Consider the following 26,151-nt stretch of genomic DNA (forward strand, 5'->3'; position numbering starts at 1 on the left):
TAACCATTACGTCACTGTTGCAGCGCGTGCGCATTTTGCCACCAGAAAACTACGAGTTGCCGTCTGCAGATCCGAGGTTGTACACGAGAAAATACCCCCTGGCGGAGCCTCAGTATGAATGTCAAATTATCCCCCGAGAGAATATGAAACTTTGATCCCTATATGCCCATTAAATAGTCAAACGTTGTAAAGTATTTCCTAGTCAAAATGAAGGTCATAACAATAATTGACTCGGAGATATTTTGTCCTCGCAGGAATAATGAAAAAAATGTTTTGTCGTTGTTATTGTGTATATCTCCTCATGTAATGGCCAATGACAACTTTTCGGCTCTTTCCGTCAAACTCCGGAAAAGATTTGCACGAAATCGGACTTATGAAATTAAGCAGTGCCTACTCATTGTTGAAAGAATATCTGTTTATGCCACATTAAATAATGCGTTTTATTAATAGAATTTATTTTGCAGGAATGTTTGTGTTATTCAATAGTTTTAGAATGTAACAAACATTATATATTGCAATCCAAACTGCGATGGTACAGAGTGATTTTGAAGTAACAATAAATAAGAAACTAACAGAAAATAACATTCAAATATTTTAGTTTAAACAGCGTCTATTGATCTAGATTCCGTTCTTCTTTAAGAGTCTGACTTTATCTTGATGATAATATCCATAATGTTTCTTTCCGACCAGATTTTCTCTTGTCCATCCGTAACATAAACCATCTTCATTAGCTCCAAACTTCTGCTTAATTATTTGGCCTAAAAATAAACAAACATTATTAAAGGGAAAGACAAGGTTAAAATGAAAACTTGATTTCAGAAAAAGAATACTATAAATAATAAGTCTGCAAATTTTCTGCCGCCAAATAATAATATTAAACGAATGATAACAAAATTTAAATCGCTAAATCACCGATTTCTACAAATCGGTAAGCGCGGCCATGTTTGTGTATTGGCCGTATAAAAACAGGTGCGCGTGATGTCATTTCCCCCACATCTTTTAGATTCATGATAAATCTAGTTGAATCGTAAAGAAATATTAATGTATAGAGGATATTTGTTTGTTTGTGTGTAAGATGAAATTTTATTTCATCGAGTGGGCTTTAAAAACAGTATTCTCACGAGTGGCGAAGCCACGAGTGAGAATACTGTTTTTAAAGTTCACGAGATGAAATAAAATTACATCTTACACAACAAACAGACAAATTTTCTTTTTATTTTATGCTTAAAAACAAGTTAAAACGAAATTTCCATAATTTTAACGTTAATATTAAAACTGTTTCCCCCATTGAGAGCCCCATTTATTCGGAATTTCTCATTTAAAAAAAGAAGTCTTGAGCTGAAAAATAAGTCCGCCAATCAACATTAAATGACGGTGATATTTATTAATTTTATTTAAAAAATATGAATGATCGCTTGTTATGATAATAAAAACAAACAATTCTTGTAGGAGAAAAAGTCCAACCATCCATCCATATTTCTGTTACTTAGTGCGAATTTATATTAGACCTGGCTTTGTAAATTGTAAGCGGCAGCCATTTTTTAAAGTTGTGTATTTCATGGGAGGAAAATAATTGTGTAAGATTCAGAGGGATATAATTTGGATTTGTTAGTCATACACATTTTTAAAAGAAAGAAAACTTTTTTGAGGATTGTAACAGACAAAAAATAAGTGTTGACAGATGTGAAAACATTCAGAAAAGGAGCTAGGAAAATGGAAAACTTGGAAACCTGCTGAAGAACGCTGGGTTGATTTAACTTATTCTTCGAGTTATGGCTGTCAATGCTTTCAATTTTTCATAAAGCATACGGCAGTTATTGCTCGTAGGATACTTTAATATGCCCAAATGTCATCAAGAGCAGTTTTGCATGGGGAAGGAATGAATTTTTGAGACTGTCAAAATGAAACAAAAAAACGAAATTTGGTGATTGGAATTTCATGAATTTGAATGAATAGATTTAGTAAGTTTTCTTCTTTTTATTACTTTTGACATTTAAGTTATTTATCAATTTCAGTTTTGCTTTTTCTTTAAACAGCCTGACATTGTCAGAATTGTCAGCAAAAATAAAATTGAGGTACCACATGGGGAAAATCTTAAAAAAGTAGTTTCGTCATTGAAAAGAGTGAAATTATATTTTGATAATTTTCACTGTGAAATTACCAAATATAATTTTCACGGATAAATCAGTAATCCACTGAAAAGCATAAAATAAAATAAAATATTGATCAGACAATTTAATTTTCACAGGAGGTGTAGAGGAGATTTTTTATGGTTCAAAATACGTAACAATATAAAAAAAAAATAATAATAATAAAAAATAAAGAAACGTACGGCTAGCCAAAAGCTCTAGCCGTACGTGAGTCACGAACGACTAGCCAGGACGCACTGTATTGTCTAGCCGTACGGCAATTTTCAAAATTATATGAGAGTCGAACGTTATAAAATTGTTGATTTTCATGCTTATCATTTGTTGTTTAATTTGTATGAATTATTAAATCATTTTTGTTAATTTTAAGCACATGGATCGTACGTGCTAGTCGTACGTGACTCACGTACGGCTAAAACTTTGGCTAGCCGTACGGGCCCGTACGCTAGCCACTTCCATTATAAAAACCCTACTAAAACGTGTTCTTAATAGTACATATCATTAATTTTTTGCAGTTTGATTCTGACTTTCAAATTTAAAGGTGTGAACATATGTTATAATTGATGTACACATTTCAAAAATATCAGCAACTGTTTTGTAAAAAGTAAATTGTTAACATGTCTGTCAACGTAAAATGCTGCGCATCGTAATCGTAGCCTAATATTAACTGCAGGGAAATCATTTTTATTGGCTGCTCAAAAATCTAATTTGCATAATTTATTCACACAATTGCTGGTTCTTACTACTTATGTCTAATACTGCGCATTGTCCATTTTAATTGTTCCTAATTTGCACCAAATGCTCCTGTCACACTGTGTACTGACGATTTTTATTGCTCCTTGTATGCCTCTGTGCCGACAGACCTTTTGATCATGCACAATGTTGCCCTAATTGGTTAATCACCATTGTCAAATATTCTAATGACGAAATAGACATCATTATTTTTTTACGCTCCATCAGTGAACTGAATGACCTTAGGGGGAATTCGGTTCCACACCTGTCAAATTGTACTGTAGACAGCACGTCATAAAATAGCAACACATTTTTTTTCAGTTCCCAATAATCATTTTAAATATTAAGTAGATTTATGATTTTTTGTTTTCTTGGATTAAATTTACGGTAGAAGAAATGCGTATCTGTCGGGGAAAGGAATTTGGTAAGTAGATAACGTGGAAAAAAGCTTTGGGGAACTGGATAAACCCGAGAATATGCGTAATTATAGGGGAATGGGCACTCTGTTGCTGTTGGTACCAGTTTTGACTGGGTGCCTAAATAACTTTACGGACAGTTTTGTTTTCATACGATATAAGTCTGGCTGCCGATTTTCCTGCGCCTTTCTCATTTTTAGCGTCAATGGCGGAAATACGCGTCCTCAGCTTATTGGATTTAGTTGATATTTTACTTGAAAAAAGATATATGACCGGCGATGTACCCTATTTGGACAGCTTGTATAAGTTTCTCATAGTACCCAAAGTAAATTGATGGTTTATCTTTGAAAATTAAGCAGTCATTGCTTAAATCATGTGGTGGGATCATCAGCAAGCTTGAGTATCGGGCAAATGATAATTTATGTCGCGGCGTCTTCAATTAATTAATTAAAATTCAGTTCCATATGATGTTTTCATAAATAATATATAATGTACGCAATTAAATTAATAAGTTCTTCATCAAGATATATTTCAGTTGTACCAGCGTGTACAACTATACCGGAAGTGGGTATTACACGTCACAATCTCGGTCTCGTCTGTCTCGCGAGAATGACAGAACGCCAAAATGGCGGCGCCCATGAACTTATTTCTCAAGTAAAAAATAGTGTCTTTAAACACGAATTTCTCTCTTATAGGGTTGATGTCAATAGGGAAACTGTCATGGTTCCTCTTTTTAAATGATGAATATTTATATTAGACAGACATCAATCCATCCATTCTTATTCCTTTAAGTCATAAACAAAACCTAGATGTGTACATTTTTAATGATAATGTAGTATATATTAGATGAGCACAAAAAAACTACGGAATCCAGTATCCTCCATCGCTCAATCCACCAAACAGAAGTAGAAAACTTGACAATAATGCAAATACAAGTTGCTTAAAGTAAGTAGAAAGGTTCCCGACTGCAAGTAGCGATATAACCAAATGCTAGAAGAAAACATTCAAAAATCTGAAGAGTTAAAGACATATAATGCAAAGGCAAAAGTGGATATCTCGCTCATTGTGTTTCACTTTCCGTATATACTATACCTTGTATATATATTTAAAGAGCCTCCCTAATGTCAAGATTTTTTGTCGGTCCGGGTCATACAGATGCATCATTGATTTTCAGGTTGTGATTTCCACCCCAATACCATACATTCATGTCCATAAACAGAAAATTCATTCATTTGCAGGAATAAAGAATAAAAGTAATAAAATTAAATCACTTAATTTCTATGTATATAGAGGATAATGAATGAGTTCAATACTGAATTTAATGAACGAGTTGACATGTTTATCATACACCCGTGCCGATTTTGCGACTCCGTAAAAATGGTATTGCACGGCCATGCATATATTTCGACGTGACGTCATTTGCCTTATACAAACATAGTGTAAAGACGCGCTAATTGTTAGCGTTTTACTATAGGCGCGTCAATGAAAATTAACTCTTTTTCACTTTAACAATCTTTATTTTTGATAAGTGATAAAAAGAATATTAAATTTGTGTCAGTTCATTACTGAATTTATTGAACTTGTTGAATAAAATTATATCATGGTTGCCAGAGGCTCGCATAATATAATTTTATTCAACTCGTTCAATAAATTAAGTATGGAACTTACACTCATTGAATATCCTCTATATAAGATATTTTCATTCAGAGGTACATTTACACAAGTTTTTTTCCTTATCTTACCCTTTTTGAATGCTATTTCAAGGCTGCTGGGACTTGGAGAATGTTCTTCCACGGCGATAACACGGACATTCCGGAGTTTGCCGACACACTCTTGTATTTCCTCGTCACTTTCCGAGTCTTCAGGAACAAATTTGTCTACAGTGCTATACTCTGAAGAAGAAAATGTAATAACGCGTGTTTGTCAAAGACGCTTTTCGGAGTTTTCATAGAAGAACTAGACCACGCCGTACGTTTGTCTGATGTTGTTTGTTTATTGTCAAAACAAAAATATACACGGCTTTCAAATATTAGCCTATTTTTGCACCTTAAGTAAAGCTCGGAAAACAGAGTAATAATTGAAAACATCATTATTTAGCTATGTTATATTAATACGTTATACTTGAGCAACAGTTTAAGGTTACTCTAAAGACTTTTATGATTCTGGCGTTCAATTATTAAAATATCTGTTAAAAACAATATCAATATTAACAGAAGTAAAAATTAACTTGTCACATGAAAGAGTTACGTTATTAAGTTACGTAAATTTTGTAATTGATAATTTACAGTTCAGTTAGTAAACATAATATTACATATTTGTTGTAAAAGACTGCAGTTGTCTATAAATGGTAAAAATGACACGGGGATGGTGATTGGGGGAGGGGGGGGAGGGCAGATGGACCCCATTAAGTTTAGATTACGCATACAAGGTGGTATTGATGACGTCCACCCGCTGTTTTTATCACTTTTATACAACACTGCAAATGACAAGTTAGATCAATTTCCGGTTCATTAAAAGTAATCTCACTTTGTGCTCCAATTATTCCTACTGGCATGCATTGACGTTTAATATTAGGTGCGAGTTTGGAAAAGGGGTCGCTTCAATAATAATCTTGGCTCAAAGTTGATGAAGGCGTAGACAATGTATTCGAAACGACAGGTATATTGTTGAATTAGCCTAAAAATTCGTCTGTTTTTTCCTATTGTTAAAACGTTACATCGCCCTCCGAAATTATCTCGATGTGTCTTTGACAAGTCTTATTAGTTGAACTATTTGGGAATAATAATACATAATATAATCTTAATTAAAAGAAGGACTTGTGGGATATATTAATAATATCTTTATTAAAAGAAAACACATGAAGATATAGCATCGTAAATCAAAGCACAGAAGGCGCTGAATTTGTTTGGATCTCAGAATGTCAGAAAGGTTAAGGTTGTGAGATTATAAACCAATTTGTTTAAACCAAATATTAACAGCCTGAAGAAAACCATATTATTCTAAATTAGGGTTTGTAACTCTTATTATTTCGACGCTAAACATGTTGTTTAACACAGATGTAAATAATCATGGAGCTTACTATAATCATGTATATCTATAAAGAATAAAACAATATTATATCTTCGACCATTCGGGAACTATTTTGCTTGAAAATTAATGCGCCTGTCATTTGACAATTTTTACGCAGTGATCTCCCCTGAATTTTTCGGCGTTAGTGTACATATAAAGAGAAGTAACCGCTTCAAAAAAGCGGACTACTTTCGGCATTTGCAATTAACAGCATCAGGGTTAAAAAACATTGGCATGTTTGGTAAACACAAATGCCTCTACTGTATAATTATGTATTTGGAACGCCAATTCAAATGATGGTGCCAGAAAATAAGAAGAACAACATGTATATTACCTGTTAAATGAGCCGCTTGGCGACACTCGTTGTTCTGTCGTAATTTTTCTACCTTCATTCTAGTGGTATATTGTTTGTTTGGCTCTAATACTGTTATGTCGGCTGGACAGCGCACTTCCGGTGGTAAGTTCAGCGTTTCAATAGATTCTGAAAATGAACGATTCTTATCATAAATTTTGCATATTCATATAACCTTATATATAGTGTAGCACTTCACAAAATGACTTCTTAATGTGAATATGTCTATAGCTTAAAGATATTGGAGTTCTAAAATGTAAATATGTATGAAAATGCGTGCAACTTAAATGCGATTCAAATTTTGAAAGCACAACTCTGTGTATTGAAGTGTGCGTGTTATATCAGTAGTTGCCTCCCTTAAACTGTCGTCTTGAGGCAAATGATATTGTACAATTTTGACAGCTGTTTAAATATTCTAAAGCTTTCATTGGAAAAAAAACACCGAGTTTTCGAGAAAATGTACTCTGTATGTGCATGTCGGTAGCAGACGTTAAAACAATACATGTAAAGCTATCATAAGCTAATGTAATGGTCAACTTGCATATATTTTGAATTGAAAATCTGAAAACGCCTTACTGAGCGAAACATCAAAATAATGGAGAGAATATGAAATCAGCGTGTAGATTAACTAGCAGAGAAATGATGGACACTGGTACAGACTATGTTGAACTTTTAAAGCAATTCCAGCGCCCAAACAAACTTACCTTACCGTTAACGGTGTGAATGGTCTATTAATTAAAATTATGTTTTATAAATAACTATATTTGATCGGGTTATTTGAGGATTATTAAGTGTCGCGTGCAGTTGTTCATATTGCGACGCAATACTCTGAAGAGAGTTAGTTGTTATCTTTAGGGTGTGCGGTCGACCCTGGTTTATTATAATGCCTTGTAAAGAGGACCAATATATGCCTGATGGGACCTCGAATTTTAAGGCTACCATTAGTATTGTAAGTTAATAACGGAGGATAGAACTTGCGAGCACTAGATTTCTGGTCCCGCGCGTAACCACTGGATTATAGATAACCTTAATGTAGGAATACCTTCGGAACGCCTCTGTGATGGCAATAAAGCCGGACCGGCCATTCTATGTTGCATACGGTACACTTCTGCTACTACCGAATCACCGTTACCGTCTGCTTCAACAGACGAACCGGAACTGGATTTATAATAGAAATAAGTTGATACACTCTCGGTTAACGTCAATCCTTGCTGGCTCCCAGGTCTGTATTCTCTGTTATTTCTGAAACAGAAATGATCGAAAGAACATTTCATTATAAACCACTGAATATGTTAAAAATAATGGTAACTCACGTCAGTACCTATATTTATCCAGATGATTTTTGTTTCGTTAAAAGCACCTAGATCGGGTGCCCACTTCAATGCTGGAATTAGTAAAAAAAAAAAGAGTTATGTAAAACTGCTTAAAAAATAAAATATTTGTACACGGTATATATTTTTTACGGTTTTTGCCGCCCGGACATGCGAATATACTGGCTTTTCGCGGTTTTCTACAACTGAGTCTTTTTCTTTTTAAAATCTTCTTTTTTTCTTTTTGTTGCTTAATTCAAAAGTGAGTTATAAATGTACAAACTGATTAATTATTAATAAAAGGGTTTGAAAAAGTTTACCTGCTTTGCTCGTTCGAATTATCGACATTTTCATTCTTTTTAGATCTTGCAGAAGGAGTTGAAAACATGTCCTGAAGAGGAAGAAAGACGGTTAATTTATCTCCGTTACTTTGATCATAGTAATTCAATTAAGTTCTCAAAAATGGAACAACATCAACAACAACAACAACAAATTCTTCTCCTATTTCTTCGATTGATAACTAAAACAAGTATGTATGCACATGCGCACTTTAATTATGTTCCAGCAAACAAAAACATTCCAAGTCCTTTATTATAAGGATTATTGGTTATCGGCGAAGTGTTCCGAATGAGAATTTTATCAATTGACAACTTTTAAGGAAACGAGTATTGCCATTACAATGTCTGCTACTTAACTGGACCGAATTTCTTGCTTAACATTGTGTATAACTTATCTTACAAAAAGTGGAGCACTATGATGTAAGGTCCATATAGTGTATCTGACTATCGGTTCATTGCAAAAGTGAAGGCAACTAGTACTGGTAAACTGCTTGACAGCATTCCCAGGAACGATGCAGTGGCTGAACTGTGTTCTGGTATGTTCAATGTGGCTTACTGCCGTGATCCGCAGTAAAAACTTCCAAAACCACCACCATTACCTGGCTATGATACAGGTATTGTACTTACTTAACACGCGAAAGAATCGTGCACAAAAGTGAAAATGAAAATTGGTGTTTTTATCTTGCTTTTTTCTCTAAAGGAAATGGAAATGGTCAAACTGCACCAACCTGGTAATTTGGTATGTCGTCTTTCTTGGCGTTAGTATGAACGTCAAGCCAATGCACCTTTACAAGTTTTTCAGCTTCTTCTAAACTTCTGATCTGTTGGCCTTTTATAGTCACTCTGGGCGACCTTTAAATAAATAAAAACATCAGCTTGTCTATTACGTAACATTCACTGGCATTGACCAGACAATTTTTGCTTTGGTAAATTAAGAAACTCGCGTATATATATTGTAATGATCTAGAAAAGTTTACCTGTTTACTTCATTTGTTCATTTTTACTTTCTGTCATTCATTGATCCTACTTTCGTTTTGAAGCTTTTACTGGCAATAGCACATTAGTTGACTGGTGTCTTAGTAAATTTTCACAAGACATCAGATCAATGTCACGTATCATGCCAGATTTTATTCTAGTCTGTGAGTTAAGTTTAAATCCCTATATGTTTTCCATGCCAGAATCTGTTGTGTCATGTGTTTTCACGACTTGTTTATCTTTCCATGTAATTTGAATAATCCCTCTTATAAGTCACTATTTAGGTTTCACATCAAATTAATCCATGTTTATGAATGTTTCTGCAAGATAACTTTTCTAGAAACTTGTTAAATCCTTCACATTTTAATATTTTATAATTGACCTCGTTCTGTATTGTGCAGATCCGCCATCTTGGAATTGACTGTGAGCAGTTGCTACTAGCAACAGTCTGAGGCGGGCTATTTGAAATTGTATTTATTATTGTTTAAACTAGCGTATTTTTACGAAGAATGATGTTAAACTCAAGAAAGAGAACCTTTGAGGTAAATGAGTGATTTATATATGAATTATGTATTTTTCCTTATATTTTTAAGTAAGATATTGATGTTTTTTATTATTAAGAGCACCTTGCACTTTGCACACAATACACAGTTGTGAGTTGTGAGCCGCACATCTCACACTGGTGGGCAGTGAGTCTCACATCACAGACATGTGAACTGTGAGCCCCACATCACACATTGTGAGCTGTGAGCTCTACTAGTATTTAAACCCTGCTCACAAATAATCTTGGCTTCACACATTTTTTTCTTGCTCCGAACTTACGGACGTTTTCGTCAGTATTTTAAACTTAAGGTGCGCTCTAGATTTTTGAAGATAAATATTTTTCATAAGTGATAACTTTACAACAGTCATTCTAAATTGTTCAGAAAAGTTAAATTTACACATTATATAGAGTTTTTATTCTTGTTTATTATATAACAAAGAATTAGTACTTGATATATAGATCTTTTTATGCTTTGTTCAACTGGTATCTCAATTCGGCGAATCTTTCAGTCTTAAGTTAAAGACTCGTGTATTTTCTGGATACCGTATCATCTCGTGCATTTTTTAAAGAAATAATAGCGATTGTAAGAATTGTTTTACTGTATATTGCTAATGCAAACATTGATTCGTACATGTTTTGATCTCATTTATTTATTTAATGTTATTCAAGTCTAATTATTAACTGTTGAAATATACTAAATTTCTATATACTTGATAAATAAATTCAAGTGAAACGTCAAAATTGAAACAGACTTATTTGTTCTTCTTATTATAACTCAAACATTTGGTGAAGCCCAGAACTCTAGCAAAGTTCTGATAAGTAGTACCTGGTCCATAAATAACAGGCCTTAGAAAGCTACCAAAACTATACTGTCTTGATATACTGGTTTCAACAAGAGTGCAGCAAACTTTTGAACTCCAGTCGACAACTTCTAGCCTAGAATTACCATATGCAGACAGACTGACAAACAAAGAAGACCAGGTGCAAAGAGACTCTCAACTACTAGAGCGTAACATTTTTATGGTGGCAGCGGTGGGATCTGATAAACTATTCAGATCCAGTGATCGTACCTTACGTCAATATTGTTAAGTAACCCGTGCTAAAGATGAATGATCCGGCAGCCGTAGACAGTGAAGGGGTGATAACATTCTCGAGTATTCCAGTAGAGGTACAAGTACATGTAAATCCATCGTCCAGCACATTGGCTGATGATGATATCTCTGATAATTGTTCAGTTTTGAGTGCCAACTCTAACAATGATGCTCCGTTCTCTCAGCAGAACACTAATGACAATTCGTGTGACCAGATGACACACATGATGACGGGTATAGCAGTCGTTTTGAAAGATGTCATGAAAGAATTAAAAGAACTTAAACAGGTCTCAATCAAACAAACCCCTACAGCTTACAGTTATGTTCCAAGTCACAATACCACTACTCAACCTAAAACTAATCATGTACAGTCTAATGTAAATGAACAGCCCATAGGCAGAACACCACAAAATTATTTCCAGATGCCAAACACTCAAAATACACACACATCTAATGAATTTCAATATGACTCAATTCAGCCTGTAAGACAAAATGCCCCAAGTTACAGTTAGGGTGACACCAGACGTCCTGGCCACACTGACTTCCATGACGCCTAAGGCTCCATCCACTGTCACTAAGGTAGGAGTGCCAGCATCCACCTCAGAGCTCCCCAGGTATGATCCTTTGAGGCCTGGACTCCATGATTTTGACGACCTGAGCGACCTTCTCAGCATGCCAACGTCTCGCCAGCCTCATACCCAGATATCCAGTAGTGTGTATGTCCCTACGCCACAGAGCAGTTCTCTTTCTGTGGCGAAGCGGACGCCTCTTCATACACCAGTACTGCATAATGACGAGGATGACCTCCACACACATGTGCAACACCAGGCCAACAGGGAGGAGAACGTCCTTGATCAAATACTAGGTACCAGTACTCCCATGACGTTCTCTCCTGTAGGAGCGGCATCTGTAACAGAGGCAGAGAACCCCGTGATACGTACCACCCGGGAGCAGGCGACCCAGACAAAGCCACATCAGGAAGAACTGGCCCAGAGGTACCAGCCCCTTACTGCTACTATCGGTCACCTGGAAAATACGCTCCAGGTATCATTGGGGAAAGTTACTTTTGCCATGGATTCAAACACCAGAGCTACTCGCCACTTAGGGCAGACCCTAGAATCCATGGCTGAATCCCTTAGAACCCTTTCAAGGTCTATGGAACGATACGTCGAGGACACCAGAAGGCACAGACGTGATGAGAGTTCAACAAGATCCGAGAAGAGGCCCCGCACAGAGGACAAAGAGAACTCTCCCACTCTGAAGTCCGTGGTCAACAAGAAGAAGAACAACAGAAATTAATTTGTAAAACTTGTATTTATAATTAATTGTTAACTCTAAGATGAATTTTCAAATTTAAGGTTTAATGTTTTTGAATTTAGACATGCAGATATATTTAGATTTGAATCAATTTGTGATGCAAAAGTATTTCATTAGTAAGAATTATTACGGTTCATTACTGTCTATCTTTATGTGTATTCAATGTAATGTTAAAACTAGGAGATAATTTAAATATTTTATACCGGTATATAAAAGGACTTCATACTGTTAACTATGTAATTACTAGTCTCTTGTTTGAAATATATGACTATGATGATGTTAATGTTCACATAGTAATATTTATGTAAAAAAAAAATTATTTTCTTTAAGGTGCTGCATCACATCACTGAATTGTTAAGGTGGTTCACCGTATCTTCTATATTTGTGTAACATGACATGAATTTAATGTTATGGCAACAGGAGTTTTGCCATGGAAAACCGGGGGGTAATGTAATGATCTAGAAAAGTTTACCTGTTTACTTCATTTGTTCATTTTTACTTTCTGTCATTCATTGATCCTACTTTCGTTTTGAAGCTTTTACTGGCAATAGCACATTAGTTGACTGGTGTCTTAGTAAATTTTCACAAGACATCAGATCAATGTCACGTATCATGCCAGATTTTATTCTAGTCTGTGAGTTAAGTTTAAATCCCTATATGTTTTCCATGCCAGAATCTGTTGTGTCATGTGTTTTCACGACTTGTTTATCTTTCCATGTAATTTGAATAATCCCTCTTATAAGTCACTATTTAGGTTTCACATCAAATTGATCCATGTTTATGAATGTTTCTGCAAGATAACTTTTCTAGAAACTTGTTAAATCCTTCACATTTTAATATTTTATATTTGACCTCGTTCTGTATTGTGCAGATCCACCATCTTGGAATTGACTGTGAGCAGTTGCTACTAGCAACAGTCTGAGGCGGGCTATTTGAAATTGTATTTATTATTGTTTAAAACTAGCGTATTTTTACGAAGAATGATGTTTAATTCAAGAAAGAGAACCTTTGAGGTAAATGAGTGATTTATATATGAATTATGTATTTTTCCTTTATATTTTTAAGTAAGATATTGATGTTTTTTATTATTAAGAGCACCTTGCACTTTGCACACAATACACAGTTGTGAGTTGTGAGCCGCACATCTCACACTGGTGGGCAGTGAGTCTCACATCACAGACATGTGAACTGTGAGCCCCACATCACACATTGTGAGCTGTGAGCTCTGCTAGTATTTAAACCCTGCTCACAAATAATCTTGGCTTCACACATTTTTTTCTTGCTCCGAACTTACGGACGTTTTTCGTCAGTATTTTAAACTTAAGGTGCGCTCTAGATTTTTGAAGATAAATATTTTTCATAAGTGATAACTTTACAACAGTCATTCTAAATTGTTCAGAAAAGTTAAATTTACACATTATATAGAGTTTTTATTCTTGTTTATTATATAACAAAGAATTAGTACTTGATATATAGATCTTTTTATGCTTTGTTCAACTGGTATCTCAATTCGGCGAATCTATCAGTCTTAAGTTAAAGACTCGTGTATTTTCTGGATACCGTATCATCTCGTGCATTTTTTAAAGAAATAATAGCGATTATAAGAATTGTTTTACTGTATATTGCTAATGCAAACATTGATTCGTACATGTTTTGATCTCATTTATTTATTTAATGTTATTCAAGTCTAATTATTAACTGTTGAAATATACTAAATTTCTATATACTTGATAAATAAATTCAAGTGAAACGTCAAAATTGAAACAGACTTATTTGTTCTTCTTATTATAACTCAAACATTTGGTGAAGCCCAGAACTCTAGCAAAGTTCTGATAAGTAGTACCTGGTCCATAAATAACAGGCCTTAGAAAGCTACCAAAACTACACTGTCTTGATATACTGGTTTCAACAAGAGTGCAGCAAACTTTTGAACTCCAGTCGACAACTTCTAGCCTAGAATTACCGTATGCAGACAGACTGACAAACAAAGAAGACCAGGTGCAAAGAGACTCTCAACTACTAGAGCGTAACAATATCGCCTCCAGAATCATGCCAAATTTTATGGCAATCATGAAAAAGTGTTCAGAATTCTAAAACTGTTTCAAGTTCACAAATAAAGTTATTTGAGCCTATAAACAGCACTTGCTGTGATAAAAATACTAACAAAGTGTAAAAAGGGTTACAAATAGCCCTATAGCTCTTTACGAGATAGAAATTTGGTGACAAAAATAGTAAGTGCAGTCAAATATACAAACGAAATTATGAAATAATCTTTCCTGAAATAACTCTCAACCTTATTATGGAAAATGTAATTATGATCCGAAAAGTGGATACATTTAGCGTAGCGAATGTTCAAATATAGAAAATAAGAGAAAGTAACTATTGGCACATAGACAAACCTGTACAAAGCGACCTCTATAAAGCAAAAACGACTATTTCAAATCGCTCAGTGTGCTTTATTTGGGAGATGATTTTAATCAGATTGCCAAGATACTTTATCTTTGTTTGACATTGAATTGCGCATAGGACGTTGCTATGACTCGGCTTTAATTAAAAAGGAAACGATATGCGTTTACGCCCGTTTCCGTCACGGAAGTATCATTAATTAATATGACAATTAATAAAAAAAAGGTATCCAAACCATTATCAATATTTGCATCAAAAATCGCTTAGGGAAGTTAAGTATTGACAACCAATAAGCACAAAGGTTTTTGGTATAGAGAAGTCCAGTCCATAAAATCAGTGATCATATATGGAGGGCGTTCGTTGCCAAAATTCCAGACATGTAAAGTGTTCCTTTTTAAAATGACTTTTGAAAATGCGAACTTGTATGTCTACCATTTTTATTGTATGCCTCTTAATTCAATCTTTTAATTGAAGGTTACCGCCTTTATATAACAAGTTTACATATATATCGTAACAACTGACCTAACATCTAAAACGACAGCAAATTTACAAGTTCGTATCTTCCATTGCATGCAATACATACGCATGTTTGCACACTTATAGATCTGTAATATACAAATGAAATGTAAAACTCGAATACGGAAAATAGAGTTTAAGAAAACGTGTTACCAATTGTAGAACTACAAGAGTACGTTAACACAGTAACATGTTTAAAATGACAAAAGTAGATTCACAAAGTTAAACGATTTTAAGTCAAGCATAACGCCCCGCCCCTCTCGGAGTATTTACGACCTTCTATTACGGACAGGTATAAAACGGCGCCTCTCTTATATTTTTAAATAAAACTGAAGGACAACATACGGCATTTTTCATAACATATATATGTTGCATTTGTTATAAAAGCTTTGTCACAAGCAACATCACTTGAAAATTGCTGATTTTACCATTTATGATGAAGATAACTTGTGCATTACCTTATTATTTAACATCGTGTTCTTATCAGTTACAAATTATTTATCATTTTAGTGATTAGCCTGTCCGTGCTATGCCTAGTGCCCTGGCCATGTGTTTTGTTTGGGGACCGCCTGGGCTTCTTGCCACTTGTTATTGTTGCTGGGTCATGTAGGGTTGCGTTCATTGAGCGCCGCCTTTCCTTGTTGATCTTGTTTATCATATATACCTGAGAAACATCGGCGATTTGGAAATTTTTAGGGGAAACAATGACCAACTTCAAGGGAGTAATTTTATTGATAATGTAAAAACACCCAATACTGTTATTGGTATCATTGAAAAATGTATTGGCACAAATTTCACTTTCAACAAAAACTATGCAAGTATTTGCAAAAATAGGATTTTAAAGCGGTCACCGAGATTTCCTTTCCGAAATCAAGAAAATACTTATCCGTAGCACATATGTACAATCTTTAATACGGTATTTTCAGTATGAATAAAATCTTTTTGCACTTGTTCATTATCCCTCATGTACAGACTCAATCAAACGGAGTCTGCAATTCTTATGTAATTTTGTAGTGATTAATGCTTCCGAGGGATCATTTTGTTTCCAGATTTTAATACTTCACAACAGCAGGTGCCAAGTGCCGTGTGGCAGTTCTAAATAGTTGCCCCGTACTTCACTTCAGTGTTTTTCTGGTCATTCGGGATCATTGATGCCAGCGCTATTAAGTGTTTAGAATTGAGTACCGTTCAAGCCAGTGCTAGGGGGCTTGTCACTTACGTGTCACATTGAAGGTTCCATGATAATCGTCACTTGTTCATTATCCCTCATGTGCAGACTCAATCAAACCGAATCTGCAATTCTTATGTAATTTTCCGCCGCCTTTCCTTGATGATCTTGTTTATTATCAAAACTGACCAAGAAATAAAAAAGTAAGTAAGGGGCGCCATGTTTTTTTCTTACTGAATTTCAGAGTGTGTGTTTTTTTTTTACTTGGGGATCATATGCCGTTTTTCATGGTATGGCACTTACGTGTCACATTGAAGGTTCCATGATAATCGCCATATTAACACATCTGCGGATGTTTCAAAATTGTACCAGTTCATGTTGAATTTTGCTTAAGCCGGTGCTAGAGGGCGTGGACGATAACTTGCTCTTTCCATTACCGTCCATGAGCAGGCTCAATCAAACCGGGCCTGCAACATTCTCAATTTTGTCGTTTTGAGCGTTCTTTAGGGATTCTTATTTTCTCTATTTTACAAAAAGTAACATGATAAACTTTTTAACGAAAGTTAATTCAGTTTGATTTAATTCATTTTTATTTTTAGGCATTATATAATTATATATCATAAATCATATGAAGCACACTTTTATTTTGATCCAAAATTATCAAAATATATTACGAACTTAAAAAAAAGTTTGGAGGGAACGCCGTGTTTTTCTTACCAATTCGAGAGTGTTATTTTCAGAGTAAAAAAACTTAAAAATTCCATACATCTATTTAATTCATTTTTATTTCCGAGGCACTCATAGAAAGCTTATGGAGTAATCTTTCATTTGATACCAATAATATTGGACTTTTTATAGAAATAAAAAAGTTAGAATGGACGCCGTGTTTTCCTTCACTTTATTGAGAAATAGGAGTGAGGCGACGGGTATTATACCTGTCCGTACATTTCCGTGATAGAAGATCGCAAATACTCAGAGAGAGGCGGGGCGTCATGCATGACTTAGAATCGTCTAACTTTGTGAATCTACTTTTGTCATTTTAAACATGTAACTGTGTAAACGTACTGTTGTAGTTCTACGACTGGAACACGTTTTATTAAATTATATTTTCTGCATTCGAGTTTTACATTTCATTTGTGTTTTTCAGGTACATATATATATCTACAAGTGTGTAAACATGCTTATGTATTATATGCAATGGTAGATACGAACTTGTAAATGTGTTGTTGTTCTCCATGTTAGGTCAGATGTTAAGATTTACATGTAAACGTGTTATTTAAAAGCGGGTGCCTTCAATTAAAAGATTGGATTAAGAGGCATATCATTTGCTGTGCACGAATGCAATAAAAAATGCTAGACATACATGTTCGCATTTTCAAAAGTAGTTTTCAAAAGGAACACATTACATGTCTGGAATTTTGGCAATGATCGCCCTCCATAATCATAGGCCTAGTGGCTCTTGAATCGAGCCTGACCAAGGAAAACTGTTCTAAAATTTGATATGCAAATATTATTATATGACATTTGAACATTTTTTTTAAAAATGAATGCATGTGGTTTCCAAGACAAAATTTCAACTCTTTATGCCTTCAACGGTATTAAGCTATATATTCGCCGAAGACAGAAAGACACGAAATGGCAGAAATCAGCCACCATACATGGGTTTGAAATTTAAATGCGTAAAGATTAAGAATTTATTCTGTTGGACGCTATAACTCTCGAAAGAAAACGGAAAGTCACTTAATTTTTACTCTCACGTAAGTTAAACGCTGACAAAGTAGATCTAAGATCTAAGTAGGTGATATAAAATTATTTAAACAAAAGACATATATACCTTTGCATAGAATTATTTTGCAGGCATTCAAAATAGCGTTTAATTTCTTCCATGATCAATCTCATACGCTGTGTCTCTAATTCCTGGAGTTGCTTTTCTGTAGATTTTAAAAACTGCAATGAAATGAACCAAGTATTTATGAAATAAACACATTAGATTTGCTATTTTCGAAAAGCTATTTCATAAAATATAAATACAAATCAACAATTTTCAGCAGCAATGCAAACCCTTTTTTTAATTAAAAAAAAAGTCAAAACTCTGAAAGTATTGGAAACAGCATTAACATCGTAAAGTGTTTAATTGAACAGCTATCAACAGTCAAACTTACTTGTTTAGCAGACGACTCTTCATCCAGAAGTTCTTCTTCAAATAATGCAATCTTTTCCGTTTCCATGTCATTCTGACGCCGTAACCTTGACAACTTGTCTCGCATTTCGTCTATTTTTCGAGGTCCAGTTCTTGACGTCGGACGTTTTGATGACGTTATACGACTTCTCTCCGCCAGCTGCGTTTCTAACGTTCCGATCCTGTTTTTTGAGTGTTCTCGTGCCTAGAAAAAATGCATTCTTATCATTATACGACTTAAAATTTAATCACAGTCCCACTTGTATATTGCAAAAAAATTAAAGTCAGAAAGTGAAGCTCAAAATGTCACGCGAGCCAACTATAGCTCGTAGTAATATTTTTTTTTTACATTTTGAAAATTAAACCCCTGGTGAAGGCCCTCCCTTCGGTACAGAACCCGCACTGCGCGATGGACATATCATGTAATTGCATGTACAACTATTTTGGTTCCGAAACTAAACCACCAATAATTGGCCTGACACAACGGAGAAAGACACAAGGTAAAAACTCGTTGTCCATCAGGAATGGGTGGCCGGGATTATAATATTATCGGAACTGCGTATGGATATCAGCTGGAGACAGCCGAGGTCATGTGACATTTATTATGTTGTTGTTGTTGTTTGTTTGTTTGTTTCCACATATCTACCTCCAGTTCATTACACAGTAACAGTGTTGGCAATTTGAGTTCTTCAAGCGATTCTTATCTTCACAGCCACTAAGATTCTGACACTTAAAACTTTGCAAACGTCTCCAAGGACTTAATTGTATACCTTTGACAAAATCGTAACTGTAACAAAATTGTTCTTGTTTTTCAAACTTTAAAAAAATCAAACAATCATTCAAAGTCGAGCGTTTTGTCCCAGTAACAGCTCTTGTTTTCTTTCTTGACACGTATGGTTATAGATTTCCTTGCGCGACATTATTCGAAACCTAGTGATATCCAATTAAGTTATCACATATGGTTTTCTGTAGCAAGGCGTGACAATAATTATGGTTTCAGTGGCAGTTGCGTAAAGGATTTCTAGGTCATCACGTGACAGCTAAACTACGAGTACATGCTATTTTTAGAAAATACCTCCGACAAATTTAAAATACACCCTAAACTTCTTCTATTCTAAGAGGATTTTAAACTAAAATAGAAAGAACCTATGATCTACAGAAGCCATACAATGGTATAAAAGAATTTCTAATCAAAATCGGGCCTTGAATTCACCAGCAATATGACTGTCGTTTGCGAAATATTGCGCCAAATGATTTATCACGCATGAAACATGGAATGACATACGAGGAAATATAATGATCTATTAATTATACGCCCTGTGTGAGAGATCGGGGCTTAGAACGAATAAAAAATGTCTTAATTAAATTTGATATTGTCGTGCCAACTTAGCCCAACAAATTGTGCGCTTTAGGGCTTTTTTTATATAGACGATGGCCGCCCTGTAAAGACAGACATCTATGAAATATCAGATTATAAAATCGGCCTGTCTTGCCGTCGAAATATTGAGACTAGTGCCAACTCACATACGAAACGAGATTTCAAAAACAAACTTGACTTATATATAGGTAAGTGCCGTTTGCGTGTAAAGACTAAGAGTCATGTCTTAAAAACAACATTTTACGAAGTCTATTACAATGCATTATGCAACATAAAAAACAACAACAGACGACGCATTACACGAGTAACAAGATAATGTTTATATAGCGGGTTATAAAAATACGTCACGTAACATATGCATTACAGAAATTCGTCACGTAGTCAGTCATGAACAAGAACGTCACGTGATTTATAACAACCTACCTCAGTGCAGTTTCTGTATGCCATGGCGATGTGGTTTCTTTTGTCGTATCGTTTGTGAAAATCTTTCTCCAACATTTTCATGTTTTGCTCCTCATCTCCTTCATTTAAGCTGTAAATATTTAAAAAAAAAACAACATTCGTTGAAAATAAGAGAGCTGTAGTAAAACTTCTTCTAAAACTATTTTAACTTTTTAAGGTCTCGGCGATTCATAAATTTGACGAAAAGTGCCGAAAAAAGTACCAGTAGTTATATATCTTAAGAACTAGTTCATATTTTAAAGAATTGTGCACGGGTTTTTGATTCCAGTTAAACGGTGTTACCAGATCACCCATCTTCGTTACGTACCAAAATATTAAGTTATTTTAATGCTGTTCACTTATCACTGCATCAAGACATAAACTTTTACAGTTGTCGTGTTTTTGGCATCCAGCCAGAAAGACAATACACGGACACGACAGACCAACGATTCAAGATCGCAAACACGACATATTAAGATTTAGCACAAGAACGACACCAAGTTCCGTTTGTCGTTGCGTCGATTTTGACAAAAAACAAAATTACCACATCAATGTGGCATATCATAGGTCATTTTAAGCACTGGCAATGTGGAGGGCGAAAATCCGACAAACACGACATAAAATTGGCAGTTAATGGTCAATACTGCTTAGGTGGTAGGAGCTTTTTAAAGCCTTTTTCGCGACTTTTAACGGACCAAAAACAACGTGAATAGTAATGTATCATAAAGAACGCCGCTTGAAAGTTTAAAAGACTACTTCGTTTGCTATATTTTAGATTGGGTGCGTTACTAAGTCCTTACGATTTAACTTTACGTAACGTCACGAGATGTCGCGTGCAAACTAGCATCATTACACTATTACTTTAGGTGACATTTTATTTGGACCGTAATAAGTTAAGCTTATACATGTATTGTACTCATTTTGAAGAAAATATATAGAATAAAGACGAATTTATTAGTTGAAACCGCCCACGTCTCGTGCATGAACAAGATTCACTTAGTCAAGAAAAATCCAATATTTACCATCAGAATTCTAAGTGTGAATCACTAAGAATTTCTCAAATAGTCATCAAAATGATCTGGCTTTTTACACAGAAATGTAATTTAGAAGTCACTTCTTTGGACAGTTGTAAAAATAAATACGCTCAAATGAAGACCTCTGGTATAATTTCTAAAAAGATTGTAGATTTTACACCAGCGAAAAATAACAACGAGCTTTTGTCACCAGAAGAAAACCAGTCCAGCAGGTGAAACATGTACACGTAACTTGCAGTTAAACCAGTCACGGTACTGCTCTCTGCATTATTTTTACACTAATTGAATGCTATAAATTCGAAGCAGAGCAAAGTCAAGTACAGAAGGGTAACTTAGGGTTGAAGGACAAGACCATCATCTAATGTTCTCTTAACAAACATGTTCATTTAAGTGACCATCTAGAGACTAAACGAAAACGTCTAAAAGCGCGGTGGTTCACATTATCAATATTCTTCCAAACACCAATTTATTGACAACCTACATGTGTAGAAAATTGACAAATCTAGATAACTATGTGTTGAAAATCGATGCAAAAACATCTATTCGTTCGCTTTACTGCAGACACATCAGATAATGAATAAGGCAAGCATGAGCACAGTACTTAACTTGATTTGGGCGCTAATGGCTAATTGTTGAACATAAATATAATATAACAATCATAGTTGATTATACTATTAGAAACCATTGAGGTATTTCTTACATTTGTAATTTAGAATAAGGTCCATGCTCTGACATAAGGAGGTTGTAGACACGTTGCCGGGATTCCACGACTTCCGCTGCCTCACTGCGCATGCTCCCAAGAATCTTTGACATGAGCTCGCTCTTTAAATATTGGTCTGAAATTGTAAAGGTATTATCACGGATTTATAATATAAATCCGTGGTATTATGATTTATGGCATGTCGCTATAGAAAAATTGTTAAAAATAAAAAATATACATTTGGATCAGTATGCTTATTTGTTTTGTTAAATAATGTTTAACCTATGTGCTTCAATTGACAACAAATAGTCATGTTTATCTGATATCTTTTTGTGTGTAGATTAATATTTGGTTGATTGGTTTTTACGCCTATTCTGACACATTATGGTCATACCTCGGCGGCTGGTTAACCTACCTTGCTTTCCCGGATAACTAGCAATTAATTACTTATAAATCATCTTCACAAGTGACAAAATTCATAACAAGCGATAGACTATTGATGAATTTCAAAGCAAATTGGAGTAGTAATCCAGTACTAAAAGGGGATCGATAATTTGGGAGATTTTTAAATTCCTGCATAATTGAAATAAATCAGAGGGTGGTTCCGGTAAAACTTTTCTATATCGGGAATCATTTGGACTAGTTGGTGTACATTAAATTTAATATTGGTTGAAACTTGTGTTGTGCAGCCGAAAATGATAAAATTTATTTAAAAAAAAAAAAAAAAAAAAAGAATAAATATGCATAATAATTTTTTTTTAAACACAAATATTTATATATATAATTATTTTTTAAAAGGTTATATTTTTAAAACAAAATTTGTGAAATTTTAAAAATACGTTACAAATAGTATATGTTTTAATAACAGATGCCAAATTTAAAATTATGTAACTGGAACATTAAAATGCGGCTTTTTTTTTTGTTTAATTATCTGTGCTAAAAGTTTTATAATATATAGGTAATAAGGTTAATTAAGCTGTTTGTTTTTATTATGTTGTTAAACCTTATGACTGATAAAATATTCAGGTGATGATTGTTGTTATAAATTTTATGTTGCTATGTTACATTATTTTGTATTAAAACCTGATTGGTCATTTTGTTATTTAAGTTATTTATTTTATTGGTTAGTTAAAACGAAATCAATTTTAAAATTATTGTAAAAATACATGTAAAAAATTTAAAAACAGTTAAATTTTAAATTTCCAAGTGATAACATTGTATTGTGGCTTTCCACTAAAAATAATTGTTACTGTTTTTAATATTAATTTGTTAACATTAGGATAACCTGTGTATATGTTATATTATTATTTGTGGTATTCCACTAAGAAAAAAACATTAAAATATAAAACAAAACATTGTGTTAAAAATTAATCCACCTTCAGTAGAACCTATAATTCAGAGCATAACACGTGGCGGATTTAAAAAAAAAAAAAAAAAATAAATGACCTAAAAAATGAAAACCACAACTTGAGAGACAAAATTGCTCAGTTAAAAAACAAAACTAAATATCTATGTCAAAAAAAAGAAAACAAAAATCAAAATCTTTCAAGTACATGCGAAACCGTGTTCCCACATAAATGGAAAGGTCAATATCATCATGAAAAACAACAAAAACAGAGGGGACAATACAACAAAAATAAACGTCATTAAAACTGTGTTGTTTACAATAAAACAGTAATTAAAATATTTATTATTAGTAAATGGTACTTACGCTTTTCAGCAAAATCGGTGCTTTATATTCAAGTATATATTTCTGTAACTAAATATCTTATGTAAACAGTATTCTAATTTAATAATATTTATTTTTGTTAAATAGTATTTATGCTTCATTTCACAGAAGTAAAATAGTCTTAAAAAAGGAAAAAGTGTTGTGCAGCCAAAAAATAATAAAATTCATTTAAAAAAAGAAAAAAATAAATATGCATAATGATTTTCTTTTAAACACAAATATTTGTATATATAATCATTTTCTAAAAGGTCATATTTTTAAAACAAAATTTGTAAAATTTCAAATATGTTAAGTTACAAATTGTATATGTTTCAATAACAAATGTCAAATTTAAAATTATGTAACTGAAAAATTAAAATGCGGCTTTTCCTCTTTGTCCAATCAACTGTGCTAAAAGTTTTATAATATATAGGTAATAAGGTCAATTAAGCTGTCTGTACTTATCATGTTGTTAAACCTTATGACTGATAAAATATCCAGGTGATGATTGTTGTTATAAATTCTATGTTGCTATGTTACATTATTTTGTATTAAAACCTGATTGGTCATTTTGTTATTTAAGTTATTTATTCTATTGGTCAGTTAAAACGAAATCAATTTTAAAATTATTGTAAAAATACATGTAAAAAATTTAAAAACAGTTAAATTTTAAATTTCCAAGTGATAACATTGTATTGTGGCTTTCCACTAAAAATAATCGTTACTGTTTTTAATATCAATTTGTTAACATCAAAATAACCTGTGTATATGTTATATTATTATCTGTGGTATTCCACTAAAAAAAAAACATTAAAATATAAAACAAAACATTGTGTTAAAAATCAATCCACCTTCAGTAGAACCTATAATTCAGAGCATAACACTTGTCTACAGCGGCACTCATTGGGACAAGTTTGGGTAAATTGATATTGGAACAAGAGGGCTTAAAGTATATATTAAATGTTCTGTGATGTCATTGTGGGCCGCCATAAGCAGAGTACAAGAATCAATGTACATAATGCTTAAATCTCCTTGGTTATCTTCCTTATTCGCTTTTTCTGGATCAAGTTAGATAAGTACAATAATTTAACATATTTGTGTTCTTATTTGATACATTCTTTACATACTCTTGTGTGCCCTTAATGGCCTCAGAAATATCAAATGATAAAATTGATTATAGTGATCAAATGACATGAAGTAAGGTGTACAACATATATTTTTTACTATAATTCCTTCTATAGTTACTATATAAAAGCATTTCTGCAGTAAAAGAGCTAAAATGGAAAGTGATATACCGTTGGAATCGGCAAATGATACCTGGAACATGATATGACTGTGTTCATGATGTTTATTAGTCAAATAATGAAAGACATAACGAGAAATATCGTATAGCAGGTGTGGTGCCGTAAACAAATGTCACGTGATCACCATCCTGAAGATAACGTGTAAGACGAAAGGTTCGACAAAACTTGACAGCTCTACCTAGTTCTATCACCATCACGATGCTATATGACATCATTTGGCACGTTATATGTTTATTTCCCCTTAAATTCCCATTCTATGTTTCCAAATATAAAACACGTACTAGTGTCAGATATGAAAGCGATGTTAGTTTTAGACTTTTAGTAGCAGTACGTAAGTATTTTTAGAAATAAATCGCTGAAAGGGTATACCCGGGCATCAATTTTCATATTATTATTTATGATAAGCATGATATGTACATGTATAAGCTGGGATGGACAAATTTACAATATATTTGGATTTTAAGGTGTTTGGAGCTCCACGCCCCACGTCTCTATGGCTGACATATCAATGTGGAGCAATCCCATGTCATTCTTGTGTCCTCGAGTGGCATTACATAGAACAATTATGTCATAAAAAACTTACCAGTTGGGTGACACATTCTGTCCGTCTGTATGTTGAGATCATTCACCCAATTCTGTAATTGCTTGATATATTGCATCTCAATTTCTGCACGCTCAGCAATCTTCATGGCGATGAATATTCGAAACCTGAAAAAAGAACTTAACCAATTATTAAAGGGACTCCACTGAAGTTTTGTGAGGTGAAGGGACCGAAAGTATATTTCGATCGCGTTATATGGCGGCCATTTTGATTCATGCACCATACCGTCATTTAACTTTTACCTGAATTCCTGAGTTTAATTCACACAAAATCTTAAGATGGCGACGTCACTTTGATACAATGTCAATTTGGTATTCCCAGAAACTTTTGTTATACCAATGTATTCCATATGTCTTGAAAAACAAATAAGAAAAGAAAACACAATCAATATCAGTGTCAACCTATTCAATTTTGTATTAGAACAG

The 26,151-nt window shown here is 33.8% G+C and overlaps 1 protein-coding gene across 1 annotated transcript; it reads right to left on the reverse strand.

Annotated features, from left to right (window-relative positions):
• Window positions 1-618: 618 nt before the first annotated feature.
• Window positions 619-25,833, reverse strand: LOC132748211 (uncharacterized; the record flags this gene model as incomplete). Its single annotated transcript, XM_060737772.1, is given in 11 exon segments — window positions 619-758; window positions 5,038-5,187; window positions 6,699-6,845; window positions 7,759-7,958; window positions 8,347-8,417; window positions 9,093-9,216; window positions 18,216-18,328; window positions 18,544-18,765; window positions 20,362-20,470; window positions 22,114-22,249; window positions 25,709-25,833. Coding segments are annotated over 11 exon segments (1,537 nt in total), but the record flags the coding sequence as incomplete, so codon positions are not given.
• Between the last annotated feature and the right edge of the window lie 318 nt (window positions 25,834-26,151).

The sequence above is a fragment of the Ruditapes philippinarum genome, unplaced genomic scaffold (genome assembly GCF_026571515.1).
Source record: "Ruditapes philippinarum isolate M1 unplaced genomic scaffold, ASM2657151v2 ctg11997_1_1_1_1, whole genome shotgun sequence".
In the NCBI taxonomy this organism is placed as follows: Eukaryota; Metazoa; Mollusca; class Bivalvia; order Venerida; family Veneridae; genus Ruditapes; species Ruditapes philippinarum.